Source organism: Protopterus annectens, chromosome 17.part0 (genome assembly GCF_019279795.1).
Source record: "Protopterus annectens isolate FY-2018-M chromosome 17.part0, PAN1.0, whole genome shotgun sequence".
In the NCBI taxonomy this organism is placed as follows: Eukaryota; Metazoa; Chordata; order Ceratodontiformes; family Protopteridae; genus Protopterus; species Protopterus annectens.
Window position 1 is genome coordinate 417,259,677 of NC_056751.1, and position 27,216 is coordinate 417,286,892.

Consider the following 27,216-nt stretch of genomic DNA (forward strand, 5'->3'; position numbering starts at 1 on the left):
CAGCACGTAGCTTGGTATTCCTTTTTAGATTTCAGACATAGCTAAAGAATGCGTTATGATTGTCTGTAGATGCCTTATGGTTGTCTACAGCTAGGGAAGCTAATTTAGCCTCATAAATAGCTTTAGAGGGCTTTACCAGCTATCTTTGCTTGTTCAAGGTGTGGAAGGGTATTCTTTCTCTTCTGACCAAGTTCTCCTCTTGTACTTAGATGTCATTTTCTTCCTGTTGTTATATAACCTGTTTATACTCAAGGTCCACCAGGGTGACTTTTTTTACAGGAGGACTTGGTTTTGATCCTGTCAGGTACAACAAACTCAATACAGTTGTTTCGCTGGTTATACAGGATGTTTGTGTACTCCTTCATAGGAGTTGTTGGCTGTGTTATCAGGGGTTTGAAACTTTTCAAACCATTGCTTAATAGGCTATAGTTTGTTTTGGAGGTGTTTCTCATTTTTACTGCTCCTGTGGAGGTATCCGGTCTGATTGTTACTTCAAATGAGACAGATTTATGGTCTGACCTTACTATGGAGGGCAGAACACAGGGGGTAGTGTAATCACCCTCCCATATTGTTGAGTACTAAGTCCAGAACATTTGAGCCCCTTGCGGGTGTGCATACAAACTGTTCTAGAGCATTTGTATTAACAATGTCCAGTAACCTCAGGGCAATTGAGCTTGTACCTGTGTACATCGCCCTCTCTGTAGAAGGATAGCTGAAATCTCCCATGACCAAGGTGTTTGGCTGTATAGTGAGTGACTCAAGTAAGTCCAGGTAGGCGGTACTTTTCCCATGGTTCATGGCAAGGGACCTGTAGCTAGCAGTGATGTTGTAGGGTATTATACATATAGTTATTTGGACCTGGAGAAGCTCAATAGAGTCGTACTGTTTAACCAGTCTTGAGGTGTATTTGGATTTAATGAAGATGGATATACCTCCGCCTTTGGTTCTTTCACGGTTGTTTTGAGGTAGGAACATGTGGAAGGTATTGTCTTGGATGACCGGGGTGCTCTCTGTGGCCTTGAATCAAGTGTTGGTGACTGCACAGGCATCAGCATCTTCCAAGATGAGGAAAGCTTCCAGGGAGTGCCATTTCTTGCTTAAACTCCTAGCATTAAGCAGTATAACCTTGAGTTTGTCTGTAGTGGATTTTTTTATGTAGGAAGGTTTGTTGTTTTGGTATTGCCTAAAAAAGGTACTTTGGGGAAGCTAGTGTCTTTGCTAGTATTTGAAATCGTAGAGTAGATAAGTGAAGACCATCTCTGGGAAAGCAGCATGGTCTGTCAACCATGTCTTCCCAGGTTGACAGATACTGGATCCCCCTGGATTGACACCACAAGCTAAGCCAATTGTTGAAGTCAATCATTTTTTGTTTATATTACATGAGTGTGGGCGTGATTTGACATATCCTGGCACCTGACAGGCAGCTGACCATGACCTTCTCTTTGTCCAGCCTGGTGAAGGGGGACATCTGTGTGTCTCACTACAGAATCTCCTATGACCAGGGCATTTGACTTTGAGGTGTTCTGCCTTAGGGGCTTATTCACTGAAACACTGGTATGTGTGATGATGTGTAGTAGATTTTAGTTGTGCTCTAGTATGTGTGAGTTGTTTGCAATTGGGAGGTCTCTGGTCTTTTGGTAGGCTCTTAATGAGTACTTCCGCATATGTGGGTTTATGTGTCATGACTTTATCTTGTGTGAGAGGAGAGGTATGTTTGCTGACAACCTGTTTAATGTCTTGTTTATTATGTGAGAGGATTGATTCCTGAAAGTTCCACCTCTCACACACAGTATTTGTTTGCTGTAGAAGCAAATGGTGGTCAGCATGCATGAGGCAATTACTACATTGCCTCAGGATGCCCATGTCATTCAGGATGGTTGGAGAAATGTTGGGAAACTGACTTGACTGTTCATTGTAGCAGGTTAAACCCCCAAGTTAGTTCAGTTTTGCTGTAGGGTTAGAGAGGGGATTTATTCGACTGAGGATTAGGGATTAAAAAGTTTGGCAGTGCAGCTAAGTGCCCAGCTGAGTTGCCCTCAGTGCAGCAGTGTGCAGCTGAGTTGCCAGCAGTGCACATCCGCGTTGCCTGCAGTTCAGCAGAGAAGCCCAGGAGGGTTCCACTGACTGCTGTCTAGGGAAAAGGTTGTATCTCGGCATTTGCATCTCTACAGGACACTGGTAACCCCCTTTGCATAGTGCACAGCTTCGTGCAAATGCGAGACTTTAATTCAAATTAATTTAAACGGTTTTAACACAAACTACCAGTGGGAAAGCTGTACACAGAGCCTTATTCCAGCAATCCCCGACTCAGATGGGTCCTGAGCTACACACTTCTGCCACAGGGGTGCAGAGAGGCCCTTTTAATGTAAGATGGCTGGTTTTAGTGCTAAAGTGATACCAAACAATCTAGATTCAACAAGTCTGAATCTAGTCTATACTAATTAAGACAGAAATAGCAGTAATAGAGTGCTGAATGAAGCAGTTACAGCAGCAAAAAACAGTAAAATTGAAGCAGCAGTTTGATAAAATACTGTTCAGAAAGTGCAACACAGGCTTAAATTATACAGTTTGTTTGTGATAATACACTTAACCAACATCCATGTGGATTCAGGAAGAGGTGGTCATTTATTACTGCTCTCATATATGTAGCTAAATAGTTTGGTGGTCTGGGTAATGAGGGAGTTATATCTGTCTCATTTCTTGAGTTATTTAATACTTCTCATCACCAGTAGCCCTGTGTATCATATAACTATAAAATGGACTTTACTAGGTCTCAGCAATAAATTTCCTCATTCTGGTTTACCAGGTGTTGGAATAACAGACAGTACACTGTAAAATAGGTGTCTTTACACGGTGCATCCTTTGCAGACAGATGCCCCCCACAGGATACAATTCAAAAACTTTTTCTCTTTAGTATATACATAAAAATAAGCATTTGCAATGCCAAGTTAGTCACTATATTGACAGTATTTCTTCATTATACAGAAATTGTTGCCCATGGCAAACTTCAAGTTATTCTCAAAACTGGAACCATGGCTTAAGGATTCCTGTCTGTTACAGAATGCCATCAAAATCAAATCTGCCATTTTCTACAATTACCATTATTGTATTACCTATACATTTTGGCATTGCTAGACAGTGCAATTTTAAATATGTTTTAATTTTAAATATTTTTGTGGGAAATATACTATTAATAGGGCCATCAGGACAGTCTGTGTAAATGGGAAGTGTGTACTATAAATATACTAGATGTTCTTCTGCCCTGTTAAAGACCTGTCAGTCTGACTTATTTAAGGGATTTATCTAGATAGTGTTTAAATCCAAGTTTGATTCACTCTTACTTTACTTTTTGTAAATCCTCTTCACCCTGGGAATGCATCTATATGACATAATTTCCATATGTTTGTAGTTCGTTACTTGGTGTGCACTCAGGGAGACCATTAAGAAGTCTAACCCAAATTTCCATTAATCCCAAAGCACTATCTGGTTAAATTAATTACTCAAGGTCGCAAACTGATGGAATCAAACCCTGTACCACAGAAACTAGCTGGTTAAGAGCTCCTAGCCCTAATCCTCTGCGCTAATTCTATGAGTGGTATTTTTGCAGTTAGTTTGCGTTATTCTGGTGTATGGTTAATAATACAATTTAATGTTTATTACTGATTGAACTATAGATATATATATATATATATATATATATATATATATATATATATATATATATATATATACATATATATATTTATATATATTTAAACTGTGAGCTTTGGCCGGTTAAGACCTGCATGCTATGAACGCACAAGTCAAGCTAAGTAACTTTTATCTGCACTTTTTAAAGTAATTTGTTTGTGTTGCATTGAGGAATATCTAGCTGGAAGCTGTGACTCTGTTTTTCAGTAGGTTCCCGCCGACCCTCCCTGTTTGTTTTTCATAGGTTCATAGGTTCATACTAGGCTATCTGCCCTAGGGCATTTATAAGCCTAGCCAGAATGTGTTTGGCTTTCGCCACACATTTTAAATTTATTTTGCTATGCCCTTTTCAGTAGGTTTGCGCCCACCCTCCCTGTTTTTGTGTTGGTGTTAATCTTGGTGGCTTTGAAACTGCCCGCCCCTCTTGTAAATTTTCACTTGGATACTCCTCCTGGGCCCATCTCATTTGCTCACTCAAAAAAAAAAAAAAATGTATCTGCTTTTACTGTATTTGTGTTTCTTCCTACTTTATTTTGCTTTTGCGTCATCTTAAAAGTACTCAATTGTATTTATTACTGCTTGGTGTAACTCACTCTAAGCCTTGTAGTTTAAGCACTTGGGCTTCAGACCAGTTGTTTTACATTAAGAAGGTTTGTGCTCTGCACTGTAGTGGCAGGACAGGTAGCTTACATCCTTCTATGTTGGGAACTGCTGATTGAGGGCTCAGTGTTTGTTATTCTAAAAGTGTATTAATTCTGGTTTAAGCACTTGGGCTTCAGGCCAGTTATTTTACATTAAGAGGGTTCGTGGTCTGCAATCTTGTGGGAGGAGAGGCTGGACTCTGCCCTTCTAAGCTGGGAATTTCTGGTTAAAGGCCTATAGTGCCTGCATATTTGAACTGCTTCTTACTAAATTGGTACACCTTCTTTGCTGTAGCATAGACTAGATCCAGGCCTGCTGAATCTAGCTTTGTTTGTATAACTTGAGCACTAATCCAGGCATTCTTTAAAGTATTCGGTTGTATTTATTACTGCTTGGTAGTAACTTGATTAAAGTGTAGCTATCATTCTAAGTCTTTTGGATTAAGCACTTGGGCTCACACCAGTTGTTTTACATTAGGAAGGTTTGTGGCCTGCACTGTGTTGGCAGGACAGGTAGCTTACATCCTTCTAAGTTGGGAACTGCTGATTGAGGGCTCAGTGTCTGTTATTCTAAAAGTGCATTAGTTCTGGTTTAAGCACTTGGGCTTCAGGCCAGTTATTTTACATTAAGAAGGTTCGTGATCTGCACTCTTGTGGGAGGAGAGGCTGGACTCCGCCCTTCTAAGCTGGGAATTTCTGGTTAAAGGCTTATAGTGCCTGCATATTGAACTGTTTCTTACTGAAATTGGTACACCTTGTTTGCTGTAGCATAGACTAGATCCAGGCCTGCTGAATCTAGCTTTGCTTGTTTGCTTGTTATTTCCCTGAAACGCTAATTCCACCTAAAACACGGCTTTTCAGCGCTTCTGTGGATCCCTAGTGACATCTGCATTGCTTACTGTACTTATTTCCTTGTTTCACTTGAAAGAAAGTTACTGTTTGCGTTTGTGTAACACATTGCATTTCAGTTACCTGGCACTTGCTCACTACAGCAATTATACAAGTCAGCACTAAAAAATTAAAAGCACTACACCCTCACAAACTCCCCTTGAGTACCTTGTTCCCCATTGGCCATTTTTTTTTCAATTATAAAGGAATTCCCAATACTATTCTAGCAAGTCCAAAGGTCAGTTGTCAATCACCTCTCCGGTCCAGCTGGTGAATCTGGGAATCTTGAGGCAATGTTACAACTGCCTCATGTACACAGACAACCCTCTCCTCCTCCCAACAAATTCCAACACATGTGAAAGATGCAACCATGTAGCCAAACTGGAGGCTAAGCTCTCTCAACTCAGTGCTGGCGAAACCTGTCAGGAGGAGAAGGAAACCACACTCACTACAATTCCAGTCTCACATAGACCTACCACGACAGCAAACCAAACACATAAACACACAAAAACATCCTCGAAGGCTCTAAATAAAAATCTGCCTAAGCAGCAGAGACCTCCAAAGCAGACACCCAAGCAACCGCTACCCCAAAGCAAAACACGTGCAACACATAGCTCACAAAGCCAGTGTGCCGAACAGTCACAGCCCTTAAGGCTAAACAACACACCTGATACACTTGTAATAGGTGACTCTATTGTCAGGCACACTGATGTCCCGCTCACCAGGCTGAACAAGGAGAAGGTCATGGTGAGCTGCATGTCAGGCGCTAGGATCCGCCACATAACACAAGCACTCAGGTCACTCCAAGGCAAGTACAAATATGACTCAGTCATTGTCCATGCTGGTGTGAATGACCTGAGACGTACCTCCCTGGACTACAATGAAAAGAGACATAGAGGAGCTCTTGGCCCAGGCTGGTATGACCCTGACCTTGAGTAGCATCTTACCCTCACCAAGAATGATGCCACAATATGAAGACAAGATGATCAATTTCAACAATTGGCGTAAGTATTGGTGTCATTCAAAGGGGATCCAATGCCTGTCAGCCTGGGATAATATGCTCGACAAGCCACGATAATTCGCTAGGGACGGCTTGCACCTGTCACCCCTGGGCTTTCGGATATTGGCAAAGGCTCTTGCTACCCCCATAGTGCCTTTTTTAGGCAAGGCTCAAAAGACAAACCCACCTCCATAGGTATCACAAGGGATAAGAAACTAAGAGTAATGCTACTCAACGCCAGAAGTCTAAACCTCAAGATGCATGCACTCGAAACTCTCCTTAGCATGGAGAACATCGATATCTGTGCAGTAACAGAAACCTGGTTCAAGGCTCCCGAGAGCACCCCAGCAGTACCAGGTTATACCTCATACCATGCTTTTCGACCCCAAAACTTGGACCGAACCAGAAAAGGAGGGGGAGTATCAATATTCATCAAAGATACCCACACCTCCAGGTTGGTGGCACAGCACGAAGCATCAGAGACTATCCATGTGCAACTAACAGTGGGTAAAACTGCCTTCCAGTTTATAGCCTACTACAGACCACCCTCTCAAACTCAGGAACCCCACTCGGCCTTCCTGAGAACACTGGAAAATATGAAGGTCTCTCCAAACACCATTATATTGGGCGACTTCAACTACCCAAACATAGACTGGGAGCATTACTTTAGCTCCAACACCATAGCTCAAAGGTTCCTAGAATTTATAAACTCAAATGCTATGGAACAACTTGTTACCACTCCTACAAGAGGGGAAAACATACTGGACCTGATCATCACCAACATGGGGACTCGATTCTCCAGACCAGAAGTGTATCCCTCACTGGTAAGATCAGACCATAAACTAATCTCACTGGATATTCACATCCCGACCCCACCCCCTGCCCAGAAAACCACAGTGAAAAACTTCTCTAAAGCAAATTTCACACTCCTCAAAACCGAGGTGGAATCCTTCAAAGCCCCCGGGCCTGTGGAAAATACGGCCCAGACCGCAGAATCCTTTATAAACGGATTCTATGAACACCTTCAGGAATGCATGGATCATGCAATCCCACATAAAACCAAGACCCAATCCTCCAAAGGCAGACGTCCTGTCTGGTGGACCCCAGCCATAAACAAACTATACAATAGAAGGAGGAAGCTACTACATGATAGAGCAAAATCCCAAAAAGGGAAGGCATCTCTGATCAGTGTTAGCAAAAAATTACGGACACTCATAAAATCGTCTAAGGCCAGCTTCGAGAGAAAAATTGCACAGGACACTAAGGATAATCACAAGGCTTTCTTTAGTTATGTCAGGAACCTGGGTGGGAATTCCCAGATATGCTCAGAATTAGTCCAAAATGACAAAAAATACACCGAACCCACAGACATTGCCAACATCCTAGCTGACATGTTCAGCGCAACCCCCCCCCTCCCCACCAAAAGGGAAAATATCTATCCCAGCAGAGTGCTGCCCCCCTGACATCTCAGATGCTCAGGTAAGAGCCGCCCTCTCCAAAGCAAAAAACACAGCATCAATGGGACCAGACGGTGTCCCCGGCTGCGTCCTACATGAACTCCAAGAAGAGCTAAACCCAAACATAAAACTACTGTTCAATCTCAGCCTTACCACAGGATATGTACCCAAAGAGTGGCGTGTACAGCAACAGTGGTCCCTCTCCACAAAGGTGGTGCCTCAACGGATCATGGAAACTATCGCCCCATAAGCCTGACTAGCTTGGTTTGCAAAGCTATGGAAAAGATCATCATTGACCTCATAAAAAAGATATTGGGGACCTACAGACACTGGATCCTACCCAGTTCGGCTTTGTTAAGGGCAGATCCTGCCTCTTAAACCTGGTCAATTTCTTTGAAACAGTCACCAAGGCCATTGACGAGGGGAAGTTGGTCCACACAGCCTATCTGGACCTCGCAAAAGCCTTCGATAAAATACCCCACTCGGGCATTATAGATAAGCTCACCAGCTTAAATATAAACCCCTATGTCACTAGATGGGTTGCAAACTGGCTCAAGGACAGAACCCACATGGTTAGAATTTCTGGAGCCATGTCAGACTCCCACAAGGCTCAGTCCTGGGACCTCTCCTGTTCGGTATATATTTCCTCGGAGGTACAGGCCAGCACGAAGGACTGTGGCTGACCAAGTTCGCAGATGATTGCAAACTGGGCGCTATAATCGACTCTCCAGCCAACACAAGCATTCTCCAAAAGGGCCTCATAGAAACAGACAACTGGTGCCAGAGCCATGGCCTCAAGCTAAACGCCAAAATGTGTATAGTCATCCCCTTTGGCAAAAACAAAGTGCCCACAAATTACCACATAGGTGGTAATCCATTAAGTACGGAAGAAGTAATTAGGGACCTGGGGACCCAAGTTGATAGCAATCTCTCATTTGACAACCACGTGGCCAAAGTGGTTAGAAAAACATTTTGTATAGCCCACCTAATCATGAAGGGATTCACATCTAGATCAGGGGAGGTCATCGTGCCTCTTTACTCATCCCTCATCAGGCCCATAATGGAGTACAATGCCCCTTTTGGGATGTACCTTACCAGACACCTGCAGCAACTGGAAAGACCCCAAAAGTACCTCACCAAGAAGATCAAAGGGCTCAAACAGATGCCATATGCTGCCCGGTTAAAGAAACTCCAGCTCTACTCAGTGGCATACCGCCTGTGCAGAGGCGATCTGTCCCTGATGTATAAAGCCATGTCCAACCCAGAATTAATGGACATGCTGCACCTCAGAAAATCCAAATCCCATCGAGCTACGCGCTCGAGAGACTTGAACCTCAGCACTGAAATAAATAGGACATGCTCGAGGGACAGATTCATAACCCAGAGGCTCCCTTCACTCTGGAATAAAATCCTAGTCCAGGTTAGGCAGAGTCCCTCATTGACTCTCTTCAAGAGGAATCTTGATGAGTGGATGGGGGATCGTAGGTTTACCCCGGGTATCACTTCTGTGTCACTGTTAGACAGAGGCACAGTATACTGACCTCGAAAAAGGGCATAGCAAAATTAATTTAAAATGGGTGGCGAAAGCCAAACACACTCTGGCTAGGCTTATAAATGCCCTAGGGCAGATAGCCTAGTATGAACCTATGAACCTATATATATATATACACACACACACACACGCACATGTTTGCACACGCACACAGACGCGCATGCAAGTATTAGTTAGCAATCTCTAAAGTAATATTCAGTCCTGCACCAAACTGGTCTTTGGCAGTACTACAGTTTCAGATCTGGAAGATATCACCTATATACTTGTTTAACTTCCTGCATAAGATCCAACTTCATTGCACCATATCTCCCTTTTGTAACTTGTCATTGCCACCCCTACAAAATCACTTTGAAGCGGGTCTTACATGTTGTGTCCAAAACTAGAAACCCTAGATCCATGGGGTCTAAAACATTATCATATTATCTTCTGGTCACCACTAAACCTAGAGCCTTACTGATCCCCTCATAAAACTTTTTAACCTCAGTTACTCCACTGGATACATGGCTGAAGCTTGGAGAACACCATTAGTGGTACCCTTGCACAAAGATGGCCCTACCACTGCACTGAGAACTGTAGACCTATTAGCCTTACTAGTATTATCTGTGAAGTAATGGTGCTTATTTTACTGAAACTCAGAAATAATGGTATAGGCAGCCTGCACTCTTCTGATCCCAACCAGTTCAACTTTGTGAAGGACAGGTGCTGCCTATTGAACCTGTTAGACTTCTTCAAGAGTAACCGAAGCACTGGATAACTCAGTTGATGCACACTGCCAACCTTAATCTTGAAAAGATCTTTAACACTATCCTGTGTTCAGGTGACCTGAATAAGCTTTTTCCATTAAATATCTATTTGTATGTAACCGTCTATTTTGCCAACTGGCTCAGAGGTGGAACCCATATAGTAAGGGTTGGTGACACACTTTTTCTAAAAGGTTTGTTCCCATAGCGTACCACAAGTTTCATACTAGTCCATTCCTCTTAGCATGTACTTTTATGTTGCCCAGCCTAACATCAAGGGTACCTAGCTGACAGTTTGCTAATGACTGCAATGTTGGAACTAATTCCTGGTGGCAGGACCTTTGTCTAAATTTCAACAACAACAAAAAATACAGTATAGTACTCTGTGGAAAATAGGGACAACCCTGCAGCTACTACATTGGTAGCATCCCCTCAGATTTGATACTGTTAAGAGTTGTAAGCATATCCTTGTATAATGAGTTCTTGTTTGACCACTATATACCAGTTGCCATTAGGAAAGTAATCCTGGCGCAGATAATTAAATCTATATCCTCCAGATGCAAAGAAATTGTTGTCCCTATTAATTTCTCCCTAATTCAGGCCCATAATAGAATACAATGTCCTACCTGGCATGTATCTCTCTAATATATTGGCGAGCTTTTAAAACAGCAATGATTCCTAGCTAATAAAATATCTGGTGTGTCCTGTTTAAATTACTTTGAGTGGCTGGAAGCCCTTTAATTCTTTTCCTTCTCTTGTAGACACTCCTCTTTCTCTTGTATGCCTGGTTTTACACTGTTATAAAAATACTTTCTATGAGTATTTCAGAAAACAGACTGTATTTGGTACTGTACCGTATATGTCTAACTGTGAGACATTAATTGCTGCCTAGAATTGATAGTAGTGACGAAGGCATAAGTGTTTTGCAGCATACAAAATTCTGGGTTAAACTGTTCTGCTTTCTAAAAGATGCTTACTAATTTACCTACTAGCAAATTTGTTCACTGTCCGTACTTTCCACACATAACCTGTACTCCTTACAGAGGTGTTTCTTAGTTATTTGCCAAAAGACCTCATGGAACAGTAGTGAAAGCAGAGGTATATTTCTGTGTATTTTCTTTATCGGTACACCACTCTCCAGTATTAAGTTTATTTTTTCTCCCTTCCTCAGCAAACTGTGTCTTACACTGCCTGTTTTTTGTCTTTCAACTATGGACAGTAAAACTAAATATTTATATAGTGCATCACCATCCACCTTCCTGAAAACTTTTCCGATATACTCTGTGAAGACCAGTCATCTACAGCCAAGAACCACCTTCAGAGTTGCAAAGGACATTTTAAGTATGATAAATGTTCATCTCATAGTCGTAAGCTACTGACATACTCTCTGTTTAATGTATATAGCTATCTAACCATGTACGCACTACTAGAAGACTCCAGCCCCTTCTACTAAAACTAAATCAATATAATTTTTCTTCCACCCAGTAGTTACTTAGCAAACAATAGCACATCCTGCAATAAACATTAGAAAAATGTATTCCTTAAGCACCCTCTTTCTAATAGTAATATCTTATAGTAGTTAAAAAGTCTAAAAAAATACACTTGTGTTACAGTCCCTATAAACATGTGTACACAAATAATTTTCTTAAATTAAGTGTAGTAAAACAGTTTGTTTCAATATACTAGCTAACATAGTATTGTCTGCTGTTATTTTCTTTATCATCAGAAACATTGACACAGAGTACACTTTGCTTGTGGTAGATTAATTCCTCTCGTATTGACTTTACTGTTTCTCTTGTGAATACAATACCATGTGTTTGGGCCCCAACCCTCTCCATTCTTGCTGTGCTTAGTCTCCAGCACCCTTCCCTACCCCCAATTCCCACCCCCACTACACATGAATTTATACTTCAACCCATGTCTACCTCTCACAGTTAACCAGTAACAACCTCTAGCAGCACCTCTCCTCCCCTCCATCACTATTAGAGACCTCTGCCCTGTCTAATTCTCTTGCAGCCTTCAATAATACACCCTAGCCACCCTAAACATAGACTGCACGCACAGTAGCCTAGAAATTTTACACTACAAAAACACTACTCCCGCTATCATGAAGTACATGACGTATTTTACATTACTTTCAAGAGCAAAATGTTATTTTGCAGTCACAGTAACACATCATAATGTCACAATCCCACTTACATCCACCCAGTTTCTCTCCAACAAATTCACAAGCACAACAGCCCTCTAACACAACACACTTCTCTATTATATCTCCCGAACTATATCTACACTCACTACTAAATACACACACCTTTAAACAATTAAAGCCTAGCAAGTCATCATTCTCCACCTACCTACATACACATAAAAAGGCTAGATATTTCTACACATATCTGTACCATAACTAAGCTGGTCTAAAGTGAGCACTACAACCCTGGCCCAAGCACCAATATTTAGTCAAAAACAACTACATCTCTTCAGTTCGACACAGCTCCTCTAAACCACAGCCTATTTTTCCTAAACATAACTTTTCAAAGCATATGCAGCAAGACCTGTGTTCTCCACTCAAACCTTTCTCACTATAATCCAAACATACTGATAGCTACTGAAACCTGGCTAAAGCCAGAAATAACCAGTAATAAAATACTCCCCCTGGATATAACACAATTGGGTCAGACAGACTAACAAAAAGAGGAGGTGGAGTAGCAGTAATTTTTAAAAACACCCTTGAAGTAGTCTATCATTCTTAAATTACAGCAAAATTTCAAAATACTGAAATTCTCATTACCCAACTCAAACTCAGCAATAGTAAATCAGTCTGCCTAGTAGGACTACACATCCTCCCCTTGAAACAAACAAACTAGCTACAATTGAAAAAGTTCTTCATTGGCTGTATCATAGCATAAAACAAGATACCATAATCTTAGGTGACATAAACATTGACTGGAAAAACATTAATACCTTACCTGTCCTAAACCTGTTTGGATTCTCACAACTATTATATGTCACTACCAGGACCACCAAAAATCTGGCAAAAAATGCACTAGATTGAATTCTTTCAAACGAGCCCCACAACATCAGTGCCACCAGAACCTTACTAGATAGTATTAGTGACTATCTACCTACCTTTGCTTTCAGACAGTGGTTAAACATTCAGAAGCAAGTAATGTACAGAGAAGTCCACATTCTGCAAAATTGCAACCTTGAACACTTTATTACAACTCTAAAGCAGTATAACTGGAACAGCCTAAAACGTTACCACTACATGAAGCAGTTACTCATTTTAATCATATTTTCCTAACCATCCTAAGTAAGCAGGCTCCACTCAGAGACAAGATTGTCAAAAACTTTCCAGCACCCTGGCTAACAAAGACTACTAAGCAACTACTGTTAAATAGAGACCAGGCCTGGAAAACATATCCAAAAAATAAAACTTTGTTAACCCTACAGGGTGATATCTCAGAAATCTCACAAAAAAGAAAACACTTAATGAGAAGAAAAAAATGTTTTACAGACCTGCAAAACACCCACCAAAACAACCCCAAGCTGTTCTGGCAATCCTTAAAATCACTGCTCAAACCCATGCAATCCTCTACCCCCCACCCCACCATAACATCTAAATACCTAGGTAATAGAGCAGCTCAGTTCAACACCCACATTGTAAATTCTGTCTTATTAACCAAACAAAACTCCACCTCACCCCTAATTATTCCACATTCCCCTACCAACAACAAAGTTACTCTTTAAACTTGATAGTGTACCCACCTACCCACCTCATGAATAAAAAAATACTAAAAATGAAACCAACTACCTTGGCAGCCAGCAAATTACCAGCAGAGTACTTTGAAATTGCAGCAGAAACTATAGCAGTCCCAGTCTCCATACTTCTCAATAGATCCATAAAAGTAAGTCCCGTCCCCTGCTACATCATATCCCTCCGTAAATGTGGTAATTTTACTGACCGAACCAACTACTGTCCAGTAGCCATCCTCCCACCCATATCCAAGATATTAGAAAAATGTATCCACATCCAGTTGCTTAAATATTTCACCAACCATAACCTACTCTCTTTGACTCAACGTGGCTTACGACCTAATCATTGCACCACTGCTGTTCTTTTAAACTTTAACTGTTCAATACTGTCTCACACCAGAAACTCCTTGAGAAACTAACCTCTTTAGCCCTCAATACTTCCTCACTAACCTGTTTCCACAGCTACATATCTTGTAGAAAACAAACCATGAAATGGCAACAAGACTATACTGATTTCCTCACAGTTACAGCCTGTGTCCCTCAGGGATCAGTTCTAGGACTTTTTTAATATCTTTATCACTGCTTTTTAATATCTTTAATTTAGGACTGCTTTTTAATATCTTTATCATTAATATACACTCTGCCACTAAACAAGCTACTCTGGTACAATATGCAGATGTTGCCATTCTTATTTGCTCAGCTCAAACACTAGCCTCCCTACAAGAAAACATGCAAACGGCTGTTCTAACCATAGAATCCTGGCTAGATAGCTTAGACTTGCTCTTAAATGCTAAAAAAAAAAAAAAAAAACACACAACTGATGCTTTTCACCCCTAAAACTATGCAAGCCAAAACAATCTCTTCATATCCTATCTGCCAACAAAACAAAAATAATAATGCACAATGATGATCTTAGATACGACCAACACCTACTCCTTGCTATCAAAAAAAAAGAAACAAACTGGAAACTAGGATTCCTTTACAGGGCTAAGAAATTCCTGCCTAGTAACTCAAGAAAAAGAATAGGACAGACATACCTACTTCCATGCCTTCTCTATGCCTCACCCATCTTTACAAATCTTAACTTAACCATCAAAATAAACTAGAGAGAGCCTATAGCAAAACTAAAGTTTGCAACAAATAATCCTCAAAAAGCACATAATTAAATAACACTAAAAAGTCTTAAATGGCTAGAACTTAAAAAAACACCTAGACTACCATCAACGTATTACAACCCACAAACTAATGAACTCCCCAGAAAAATGCCCAACTCTAAAAGTAATACTACAACTCAACACCACTAATCAAGCCTTACAATTCAACAGCAAAGCTTTTGTATCCATCGCAAAATCAAACAGTCCAAGAGACTCTCACTATACTCTAACCAGGTAGCAAAAAATCTGGAAACAAACCTCTCATGAACTAAGGCAAGAAGACAAACTGCATGGCTTCAAAACATCACTAAAGAAACACCAGCTAAAACTGGTTGTGGCCGTGCACTACCCCAGGCTAATCCTCTTCCCCCGTACTCAACCTAAACTCCACCATCAAAGTTACACTCCCTGTACTTAACCTTTTTGTACCCTAATTTTATGCATGTAACTTTATATCTCTATCACTAAGAAATCTCACTGTATATTCTTCCACAATGGTAATTTACACTGTTCTTCTACAGACTGCCACTCCACCCTCTAACTACTTTCTGTCCTACAAAACTTCCATTTCTAGGTAACTAACACTACTACCTCTTATTTTCTTTTAATACATGTCTATACAAGCTCTCTATCTCAACCTACATGCTTTATATCACAACTTGTCCTCTTAAGTTGTCCCTTCTGCTAAATCCCTTGCTGCCTTTACTACCCCTCTCTGCTTCCAACTGATAAGCACATAGCATAATACATCCAATGTCTGTCTGTGTAATTTCTCTGTAACCAGCTACCTCATGAACAAAATGTATTTCCTTAAAGTCATAGACTACTGTATGCTTAGATGTATTAATATAATTGTTTTCATATAAACCCGATATATTTTACAAAATGCAGATGTTCTTCGTCTTCCATTGCTGCAGTCCTTACTATTGGGTATAGTCCGCATCCAGTCGGCCCGAATACCAGAGTATAAGGCTGACGTCGGTCAGGGCGCATTAGACTGACGTCAGTACGTCAGGGTACTAATGCGCATGACCGGCGTCATATCCTCAGTCTTTTTTGCCGCGTTGTCCGATGCAGAAGCAGTTTTGCGAGTGCAGGTTGGCGTTCTGAAATATTTCCGAAACCGGAGTTTCAGACCGAATCAGAGTTGGCTAAGTACCCCGTTGGGGAACATTTTGGTTTTTTCTTGCCTCAGTATTTAACCGGATGTCAGAAAAAGTGAATAACTGTATTTCTTGTGGGAAACAGATACCTCATAGGGATTACCATACATTGTGTATACCTTGTTTAGGGCCTGAGCACGACGTTGTTGGTTGCCGCTCTTGTGCTAGGTTTAACAAACGCACTATTAAGAGGAGGTTAGACTGTGCCAGATTAGTGTTTGGGAAGCGTTGCAATTATAAAATGCCGTCGGATGCTCCGACGCCCCAAGAAGCGTAAGGACAAAACAGCGAAACCTAGGGTTGATGAACCGGCAGTCCCGGACGTCGGTTCTTTAGGAGGCTCAGTGGAGCCAGAGGTTTTGCCAGGAGTTTCTATGGAGTCTCAGGCAGAAACTTTACTGTTACAGGATGTACCCTCTCAGGAGGCAGGCCAGGCTGAGGGGGCTTCTCAGGTAACTATTCTTCCCTCTCTTCCCAATGTAGTTAGAGCCTCTCCTTCTGTTGCCAAAACTTCTTTTAGAGGAAGGCCAAGTTCAGTTTCAGTAGGGGCTTCTCCTAGCCTTTCGGGTTCTGTACCTAAGAAACATATGCTTAAAATGGCAGAAGATTTGATTACTATGATTAGAGGTTCTATGGACCCTCCTGATAAGAGGCCTAGGGTGGAACCAGAGTTTGACAGTTTTGAACAGGGTTCAGGGGCTTCTGAGTCTTCTGCGGAAGATTTGCAGGAGTATCCTCATTATTCTGATTCTGATGTGGATGATGCCACTCCTTGCTTCTCCTCCTGAGGATTTTTCATTTTCAGAGACTCTGCATTCCATGAGGGAGCACTTTAAATGGGAAGGCCAGGATTACTCTGATTCCAGGAAGAGGCTTAGGGAATTCTTGTTTTTACCCCAGCATAGGCCCTTAGCTATACCTCCTGTGTTGACTGTGGTGGAAGATGTTTTGCAGAGGCTTCCCTGAACCCTGATTCCTTGCCTCCTGCTCCTGTTAAACCTGATAGGTACTATAGGGTGCCCCAAGCTCATAAGTATTTGTTTAAGAGTCCTAGGGCGGACCCAGAAATTGTTTCTCAGGGGCCTAAAGGTGTTAAAGCCTCTGTGGTTAAAAATCCTGTTCCCACTGACAAAGAGGCAAGGGCGTTAGATAGGTGGGGTAAGAAAGTGTATACTTCTTCCACTCTAGCCATGAGAGCATTGAATTGTCAGTTTCACATGCTGAAATATCAAAATTATCTCCTTTCACAATTAAAATCTAAGGTGGATGCTTTGGCGGAAGGTATTGATTGTAAAGAATTGCTAGATTTGGTTTATGTGTCTGAACAAGTGGGCAAGCATTCTTTGCAATGTGGTTTTGATGCTGTGCAGGCCTCCTCGAGGGTGGCTGCCACTAGTTCTGTTCTTCGCAGGCATGCCTGGTTGAGGGATCAAAATTTGGCTGAGCATGTTAAGACAAGGATTTTGGATGCTCCTTTACAGTCTGATGTGTTGTTTGGTTCACCTGTGGAAGCAGTTTTAAAGAAAATGGAGGACAAAGCTAAGTCTATGCAAACTGTTAAAGATTTTTGCAGGTACAGCCACCAAGTTTAGTAGAAATTGGCCTGCTAAGGGGTGGACATATCCTGCTTATGATTCCCAGTCTAGGGGTAGGTCTAGACGTGGTAGGGGCAGGGCCCAAGGTTCTTTTAGGCCTAGAACAGGAAGTTCACCTACTCAGACTTCTGGTGAGGGCAGGGGTCAGTCCTTTCGTAAACAGACCCAATGACCTGCCTTTTCAGCTGCCAGTAGATTCTCGTCTGGCAGCTCCTTTGGAAGGACGACTGTCTCTTTTCAAAGAAAATTGGGATTTAATTACTCAAGACAGATGGGTGTTGGACATCATTCACCACGGTTACAGATTTTATTTCCATACAATGCCCCTTTCACAGGCATGCCAGACGTTCCTCCTCCACAAAGAAAAGAGGCTCACGAGCAAGTTTCTCAGTTACTCCAAATGGGGCCATTCAGCCAGTCCCTGTATCAGAAAGGGGCCTAGGATTTTATTCTCGCATGTTCCTAGTACCACAGACGGGTACACGTGGAGACCAATTTTGGATTTATCTCTCCTCAACACTTATCTGGACATTCCCAAGTTCAAGATGTTGACGTTACAACAGCTTTTACCCCTGCTGGGCAAAGATCACTGGATGGTAACTTTAGATCTCAAGGAAGCTTACCTTCATGTGCCTATCAGGCTAAGTTACAGGAAGTATCTGCGGTTTCGAGCTGGAGATTCTCATTATCAGTTCTCTGCATTGCCCTTTGGCTTATCTACTGCGCCCAGAGTATTCACAAAGGTTCTGGCTCCAGTGATAGCTTACTTCAGGCTACAAGGACTTCAAATCTATCCTTATTTAGACAACTGCCTGATTCTGGCTCAAGAAAAGGAAGACCTTCTACAGCATCTGGAATATGTTATAGCAGTGCTAAGATGCCTAGGGTATTCTGTGAACGAAATAAAGTCCAGTCTAGTACCCTCTCAAGACATGTGCTTTCTGGGTGTGAGACTGCATACAGCAGCCCAGACGGCCTTTTTAACCCCGGACAAACAAAAGAGTCTATCACTTTACTTCCATCAACTATCTCATCAGTCCGTGCTGACTGCAGAGACAGTCCTTCAAGCATTAGGGTTCATGGCATCTTGTATTCTGGTGCTTCCCAATGCCAAACTGCATATGAGGAAGTTACAATGGTATCTCAAAATGTATGGACACAGCACTGCCAGGATTTAGACACTGTCATTCAAATAATACCTTGCCTTCAAAGAGAATTTTTGTGGTGGGCTCAGGAATGTCACCTAAACAAGGGACTCTCTGTGACCCAGCCAGAGGCGAGTCAGATTTTACTGACAGATGCCTCGGACATTGCTTGGGGAGCTCATCTACATGGAAAGTGGATACAAGACAAGTGGCCTGCCAGACTACAGCATCTACATATCAACATGAAGGAGATGTTAGCAGTCCAGTTCGCATTACTGGCTTTCAAGGAGTTACTTCTTCCAGGGCAGGTGTTGATTCTAGCAGACAACACAACTGTCATGTGGTACTTCAACAAACAAGGGGGAACTCATTCTTATCCTCTATGCAGGCAAGCAATGATTTTATGGGAGACTGCGCTACGCTTGCACCTAACTCTTCAGGCAAGGTTTCTGCCAGGAGCACAGCACTCCTTAGCAGATATGTTAAGCAGACAAATCATGGATCCCCACAAGTGGAAACTGGATCTTCATGTATTTCAGAAATTGACAGTGTCAGGGGGAACTCCAGACATAGATCTGTTCGCTTCTCCACTAAACCACCAGCTGCCACAGTTTTGCACAAAGGGGTTTCATCACACAGCTTGGAAAGTGGATGCTCTGTCTTTCAGTTGGACGAACCTTCATGTGTATGCCTTTCCACCTCTGCCTCTTCTTCCAAAGGTACTGTTAAAGGTCAGACAGGACAGGCCAAGGATGATTTTGATAGCTCCAGATTGGCCTCGGCAACACTGGTACCCTCTACTACGGAGTCTGGTAAAGAAGCCTCCATGGCCTTTCCCTTTGATTCCACATCTGTTATACCAGCAGGACGGTTATCTGCTCCATGTCAAGCTTCACTCTCTTCATCTGACAGCCTGGCATATTCTGTGTTGAAACACAGCCGGTCTCAACTTCCTCAACAAGTTTTAAATGTGATTATGGAAGCTAGAAGACCTAGTACAAGGAAAGTGTACGCAGCTAAATGGAAGAGATTTTTATCTTGGAGTAAAGCAAAGAATTTGGAGATTTCTGAGCCTAATTTGAGTATGGCTCTTCAATATCTTACTGAGTTACTGGACAAGGGTCTGTCCTTCTCTTCCATTAAGATTCATGCTGCAGCAATCTCAGCTCACTATGATTGTGACCCACCATTGTTTTCGCATCCTTTGTTCAAGCAGTTTCTTAGAGGGGCAAAAAATATAAGACCCCCACGTAGAGCTCCTACTCCTGCTTGGGATCTCAATTTTGTGTTGGAAAAACTTACTCTACAACCTTTTGAGCCTGCGGCTACTGCTGAATTGCAATATTTGTCATGGAAGACTGCTTTTTTGTTGGCTATTACTTCTGCAAGACGGGTGTCTGAATTGCAGGCCCTTATGGCAGTCGAGCCCTTTTGATTTTCCATAAGGATAGGGTATCATTACGTACTAATCCTTCCTTTATGCCTAAAGTGGTTTCTAGTGTGGCTTTAAACCAAACTATTCATTTGCCTACTTTTTATGCAGACCCCCAAAATAAAGGGGAAAAGATTTTGCATACTTTAGATGTACACAGGCAATTGCGTTATTACTTAAGCAGGACTAAGGATTTTAGGCAGTCTCAGCAGTTGTTTGTTTCTTTTGCTTTGAGTTCGCAGGGCAAGCCTGTGTCAAAACAAACTATTTCTAGGTGGATTGGCTTTTGCATTGCATTTTGTTATTCCCATCATGGCAAGGAGGTTCCTGCTGGGATCAGGCCTCATTCCACTAGGGCTACTGCCACTTCAACAGCATTTCTACGGGGGGTGGCAACTAAGGATATTTTGGAAGCAGCTACTTGGAGTTCAGTGCATACTTTCTCTAAGCATTATCACCTTCCTATCTACTCTAAGTCTAGGGCTGGTTTTGCCACTGCTGTTTTGCAAGGCATGTTGTCAGCTCCTGCTTCTTTATGATTTGCCAGCCTCCCTTACCTCTGCTTTGGGATTCTACCCAATAGTAAGGACTGCAGCAATGGAAGACGAAGAACATAGTACAGTTTTGTACCTACCATAAATGTAGATGTTCGAGGATTCCATTGCTGCAGTCCAATTTACCCTCCCTCCTTCCCTCTGTGTTTAGGGGTGGTTGTGTAGGTGAGTTTACCTGCTTATATTTTTGTATATATTGTTCATGTTTTGGTGCAGGTATTTTGGGCCTTGTCTTTTTAGGGTCTTCTGACATCTGGGGCAAGAAAAGACTGAGGATATGACGCCGGTCATGCGCATTAGTACCCTGACGTACTGACGTCAGTCTAATGCGCCCTGACCGACGTCAGCCTTATACTCTGGTATTCGGGCCGACTGGATGCGGACTATACCCAATAGTAAGGACTGCAGCAATGGAATCCTCGAACATCTACATTTATGGTAGGTACAAAACTGTACTTTATTTTTTTTTTATTTTTGTTTTAAATGTACTTTACTTTCCTAATACGTGGAGCTTTTCTCCCCAGGCCTTCACTAAAAATGGGGTAAACCACCAGTGAGATCTTCCTGGTAAACTGTGAGAAATAAACAAATAGCCTGTTGCTTGGGGACCTCCTCTTGGCCTTTAAGACCATAAAGGGCACCTTCCTGTTTGACCTGTTGCATAACCAAAAAGTACAGCAATATCACCACCACCTGCTCCAGAAGCTAAGACTACAATTGAAATATTAACAGAGCCTCCAGGATAGATGCTTTTCCCAAAGGATACCCCCACCTATGCAGTAAGCTCCTATTCCATACCAGGCACATTTCTCTTTCCCCCTCTTTTTTTTTTTTTTTTTTTAAACAAATTTTGACAAATGGATAAGGACCTGAAAGTTCAGCTTTGGCCCTTATTAATAGAAGGAACAAGTAGCACAACTTCCATTTGCTAGACTATTAATGTTGTTCTGGATTCTCCCTGATATGAACCTGTAAGTGTTTTTATTTCTGCATTTTTTTTATTCATGTGCAAGTATCCCCACACTCCAAGATTGCAGATTGTAAATAGACCGTTCTGCTTCTCTGCTGACTTCAGCTAGCACCACCAGTGATTTTTTTAGTTTTATTCTCTTTTCTAAATAGTATACATAACTTACTATAAGCAAGCCTTCCTTACTTTTCTGAGACTTCACTGTTACATACATCTCTCTGATATTTCCCAGAGCATGTAATACGTCAGACATTTTATTTTTTAATTTGGTACAATGTACAGCATCTTAAGGGCACAGTATCCTATTAAAACCTTAGCAACACTGTTTAGTAGCTGAGTTGCTATTTTAACATTCGGGATTATGCAGTTTCATTGTTATAAGGTTTCGGCATTATGGTCTTCAGGATTTTGAGATTTCGATATTTAAAAGTAGATCCATATATATATATATATATATATATATATATATATATGTGCGTGTGTGTGTGTGTGTGTGTGTGTGTGTGTGTGTGTGTGTGTGTGTGTGTGTGTGTGTGATAAGGTGAATTACCTGAAAAGGAAGCTGACATGACTATTTGTATTCTATTTCCTTTCTCCAGTTGTGGTATTTCTTGAGTTAGAATAGCAGTAGAATGGGATACAAGGGTCCCTCCCACACACACAGTGTGAGTTTTCATCATTGGTATTATAAGTTGCCCCTAATATTCTTGCTGTCATCCAGTCATCTTTTATGATTCAGTCTGCATCCTAAGTTGTTTTTATTTTTGTGCTAATCAAAGTGGCCTGTTTTCTAGCGTTTTATGCTGAGCTTGTTCTAACTAGTTTTAGGCTGGAATACATTATAGCATATCATTAAGAGGTCCAGGGCTAATGTTAGCATTTTGGGAATACTTAGCAAATGAAAAGTTGGAGTTCCCCTGGGCACTCCATTCTGAATATCATGTTGTCACTACCACCCCTCCTAAGCAACCTTTTTCACACATGTTTGAAAGCTTTAGTAGTAGTACACACAGACTGAACTGTTGTTACAATGCTTTTCCATTATGACAGGCCTGAAAGACACCAAGCTGGCCCATTCCACAGAGGTTCATTCACAATAACTGGCACTTACTTGCAATGATGTTACATTGCAACAACCCAGTGTACAGGGATGGTCTTTGTTGAAATTGTGCCATAGGAGAAGGGCTCCATGGCAAACCCATGCATATGTGTTCCAGTGCCCCCCCCCCTCCATTTTTACCCCATTCAGGCCCCACACCCTGCAGATTACTTTTTTTCTTCATTTTCTCATATTTTGCCTTACTCTTCAGCTTTTTCAAGAAGCCATGTTTTCTTGATGAAGTGCATTTTAGAGCTTTTTTTAAATAAACTTTTCACCCAATGATGGCTTGCACAAAAAATTATGACTAAGAAGTTAGTTTTACTGTTGAGTGTTAATTTTTCCTTGCATCTTTTCAGTGCATCATAAACAAGGCAGTATATTAATAAATATGTAGGAAATAATTTAATTAAGCTTTGTGTCTGGGGGCCTGATGATCAAAAGAAGCCATGGGGTTGTAGTTGCTGTGAAGTGTATTTTAGAGCATGTTTCCAATTTTTGATCCAGAGATGACCTGAACAAAAATCATGTGTAATGAAAAACTTTATTTTTTCTTTCAAAGAATTAAGTTGTGTCCAAAGCTCAAGTTTAAAGCTGTCAAAATTGTATCTCATAACACACAGAGAAGATACTTTGTAAGAATTCACAAATCCTATTTAGGACTTCTGCCTGCCGCCTCCTTATACCCACCCCACCACAAAATAAAAAAAGCTGCCATCTCTGACATTAGATTATGATGAAAGCAAAGTCCCAAGTGCAACAATCATTTATTTCAAGTGGTTGCAGTCATACGTTTACATAGCATGCCTCCTCACTCCTACCCCCAAAAAGGAGCCACCTTCTGTGTTCCCCTCTGATGTTAGCCTGGTACAAAGCTGAAACAGTAAATAGAATGCAGTAACATATTTCAACCCATTGTTGTCATATGTATATAAACACCATGCCTCCATACTCTCACCTCAAAAGATAGCCACGGAAAGTGGAAAAACGTGAGCTTAGTAATTTATGTGCTTGTTGCTCCTGGATAGTAAACTGCTCCTGCACAACCCGAAGTGATCTTCTTTGTACACCTCAGAAGTCTGCAAGAAAAGTGAAAGAAATAATGATTGCACTGTTCCCAGCCCCAACACAAGATGTAATAATCTTTTGTGCACAGCTCTATGGTTTGTGAGGAATGTATGACCACTGTGATCTCAGCCCCTGCACAAGTTATAGCAGTGTTCTCTTCAAAGCATTCTGAGGTTTGATTATGAGACAGAGTAATAACCCCAGACCCCCCCCCCACACACACACACACAGTGTAATGGCAACCACTACTCACTGTACTACTATGCCAATGAGCAATTGATTTCACGCACACCAGATCACTGAATATAGCCACCTATCGTGAGCAAAGCTGATGTTGTGATGATAGCCTTATGCCACTGCAACAGTCCTCGCCACCCATACCCAAGCGTAATGGCAGCCTTTTGTGAAGGAAAGTGAAAGAAGTTAGGGCCAACATGTTACTCTTAGGTACACCACAGATGCACGCACACATAAGCCATAGCAGTACTAGTTTGACACTTCGCCAAGTGCTTTACAGTACATTGTGTGACAGTACTACTGCCACAACACATCAGTAACTGTTGTTCATAATAGTGGTCAAACAGCAGAGGGGTCACAGAAGCCTCCATGTTACTGATTGTATACCTTAGATGTCTGATTGTGGTAAAATAGCAGTAGTAGTAGTAACAGTCACAGTAATTCAGATTTGTTTCATGCAAACACCCTACAGTTATAGCCACTTCTGTTTACACTTCATATGTCAAACTGTGATAAAAAATGATGGTTGTGTAATGCATTTTAGCCAAGTTCCCCACAAACACTAGGCACACATTCTGTTGTTCCAAGATTCTGGACACAAATCACATCAGTCCTGCAAAGCCAGAATAGTAAGGAAATAGCATCAGTTGCATTTTTCCTCCTCAGACAGCCACACCAAATCTCAAATGTCTAGCTCTCAGTAAAAATAAAAAATAAGGGGGCCACACAGTCCTGTATTCAGGTACTAGCCAACCCATCCTTTTGACTCCAAAATGCAGAGCAGTACTTATTACAGTGCAGAACAAATTGGCAAAATGTGGACCACTTGCTATCATTTTCATCTTGGAGGTTTACAGCATGTTTGATAACTATTCCTTCCTGCATACAAAAAATTCTTTAGATTAATTAATATGATTCAGTATTTACCATGGACATTTATGGAAAGAAAAAAGAAAGAAAAACTTGGCAATGTAGAGAATAATATGGACTTTTGGAGACTCAAAATTGAAACATTCTTCCTTATCTCTCAACTTCTTTATAGCTTTGTAGGTAGTTACTAGACATGCAGTCTAGGAGACCTAAGGAGCCTAGCCCAAAACCCCTTTGTGTCACACAGAAGGCACTTCAGCTGAGAATCGAACTGGAGAACCTCTTGCTGTGTGAGGTGACAACGCTAACCACGGTAGTCCCAGGGGCCTGAATCATAAAAACTATGTGGACCATCTCAAAGCCTTTTCCCTCTATCGCTGCCTGGCATATACAGTGCCTCAACAAACCTTTCCTTGTCAGACCTACTGTGTATTTACAAGTCTAACCTGGGGCATAAACACACACACAAGGCATCTCAGTCTCTTTTGCAACATAAGTAGAACATTTTGGTGGGATATGTATGTATCACAGACAATACCTCTTCTTTGGATTTCCCTTTCTGTCCACATAAAACTAAGTACTTCTCTTAAACTCCAAACGTAATGTGAGCAAATGTATGGATAACTGCAAATTCACCCTGATTTACCATCCTTGTCTCTTGATAGGGGCAACATTAGATGTTCTGCTCATCTCTCAGTTATTTGCACTTACAATATGAGGGTTGAAAACATCACAGGAATGTTTGGCTAGGCTTCCGAAAATCACCACGGATCAGTAGTCTTGTAAATACCTGTGAACTCTGATGTTAAGCATTTTAATGACGGCAGTTACATCACTGAACTGCCTTAGAATTTTTTGTTTCATGGAAAAAGTGTAATAGAGTTAAAACTGAATATTTTAAAAGATACTTCATTATAAATTGTTTTAAAAAAGGTAGAAAATCCGTAAAATCCATGACTGAAATCAAGCAGATTTTTGGTAAGCAAACTGAATTTCACATTTGGTAGTTATTGTTGTAGATGCATTACTTCCCTTGTGACATGCCAGTATTTATTAACCTTCTGCAGTTTTCTTTTTTGTTATGCCAGAATATGTAACAGGAGTAAACTAGTCAGATTAAGTAATTGTGTGATTACTTGATGTATATTAACCTGAAACAGACAACTGATAGGGAGAATGTGAGCTACTGTCATTCATACAATATTATTTTACTTTCAGGTGCAGTGATGATGAATCCTGGGACACGAGGCCCCATTCCTCAGCCAGGATTACAGCAAATTCAACCGCCAAGTGTTATGGAAGAAGACATACTCAGGGACCTCATCTGAAGGCAGAATTTGACTGTCCTTTCCACCTGTACTAGTCTCTTTAGCAGCTACAACTTTGTTGAACAATTCATTGTTCTGCATTGTAAAGGAGTTGGAAGTGAAACTGAAGCTTGCATCACCAGATCAATCATTTTTGTCTCAAACATATGCACAATGGTGATACTGTCCAAAGAAAATAACATTTCTTTCAGAATCTTAGAATTAATTGAACTGTTATTAAGGTACTGTACAGATTTCTGAAACTCCATCAACGTAGTCTCGTCACTTAGCTGCTGTTGAACTCCATTTAGGATGCAGTGTCTTCTAGTAACTGTACATTCAGCTCTGCAAACAATCATAATGCTAGATTCCCACTTGGCTTTAAAAATTGTTGATCCCTAGCATTCTTTTTATTTGAAAAGTTGGAAAACCATTGAGATAAGAGATCCACAAGCCAAGATGAAAGAGTCCAGCACAATTGTTTTACACATTTCATGCGATTGTAACTTGTCACATTTTTCTTCGTGTCTAATTATCATCTCTCTGAATGTCACCCTTTGTAACATACACATTAGCTTAAAGATAAGTTTTATTAATTCAGTCTATTTCCACGAATGGAGCTGTTGTCCCCTCTATTTTTTTTTTTTTTAATTATTTTTGTCCATTTAATAAAGATGCTTCTAGTCTTTATCCACTGTGATGTGCCAGAAATTCACTGGATATTATACTTCCACCAGTGCAGTTGGGGAAAAAAGTATATTGTATCAGTAGAATTTTATATGGATGATACATGTTTTTTTATATATATAAAATGTGTGTGTGTGTGTGTGTATATATATATATATATATCTACACACACACGCACGTATATTTATATATATGTATATTTATATATATATAT

At 41.1% G+C, this 27,216-nt stretch overlaps 1 protein-coding gene across 2 annotated transcripts in view; it reads left to right on the forward strand.

Moving 5' to 3' along the window:
• Positions 1 to 27,005, forward strand: part of MED25 (mediator complex subunit 25) — a 1,733,520-nt gene extending 1,706,515 nt beyond the window's left edge. For both annotated transcript variants that reach the window (XM_044059360.1, XM_044059361.1), the window contains one exon: positions 26,227 to 27,005. In XM_044059360.1, the coding sequence (XP_043915295.1) occupies positions 26,227 to 26,336 (110 nt within the window). In that variant the 3' untranslated portion in view covers positions 26,337 to 27,005. The remainder of the gene's footprint in view (positions 1 to 26,226) is intronic.
• The last annotated feature ends 211 nt before the right edge of the window (positions 27,006 to 27,216 follow it).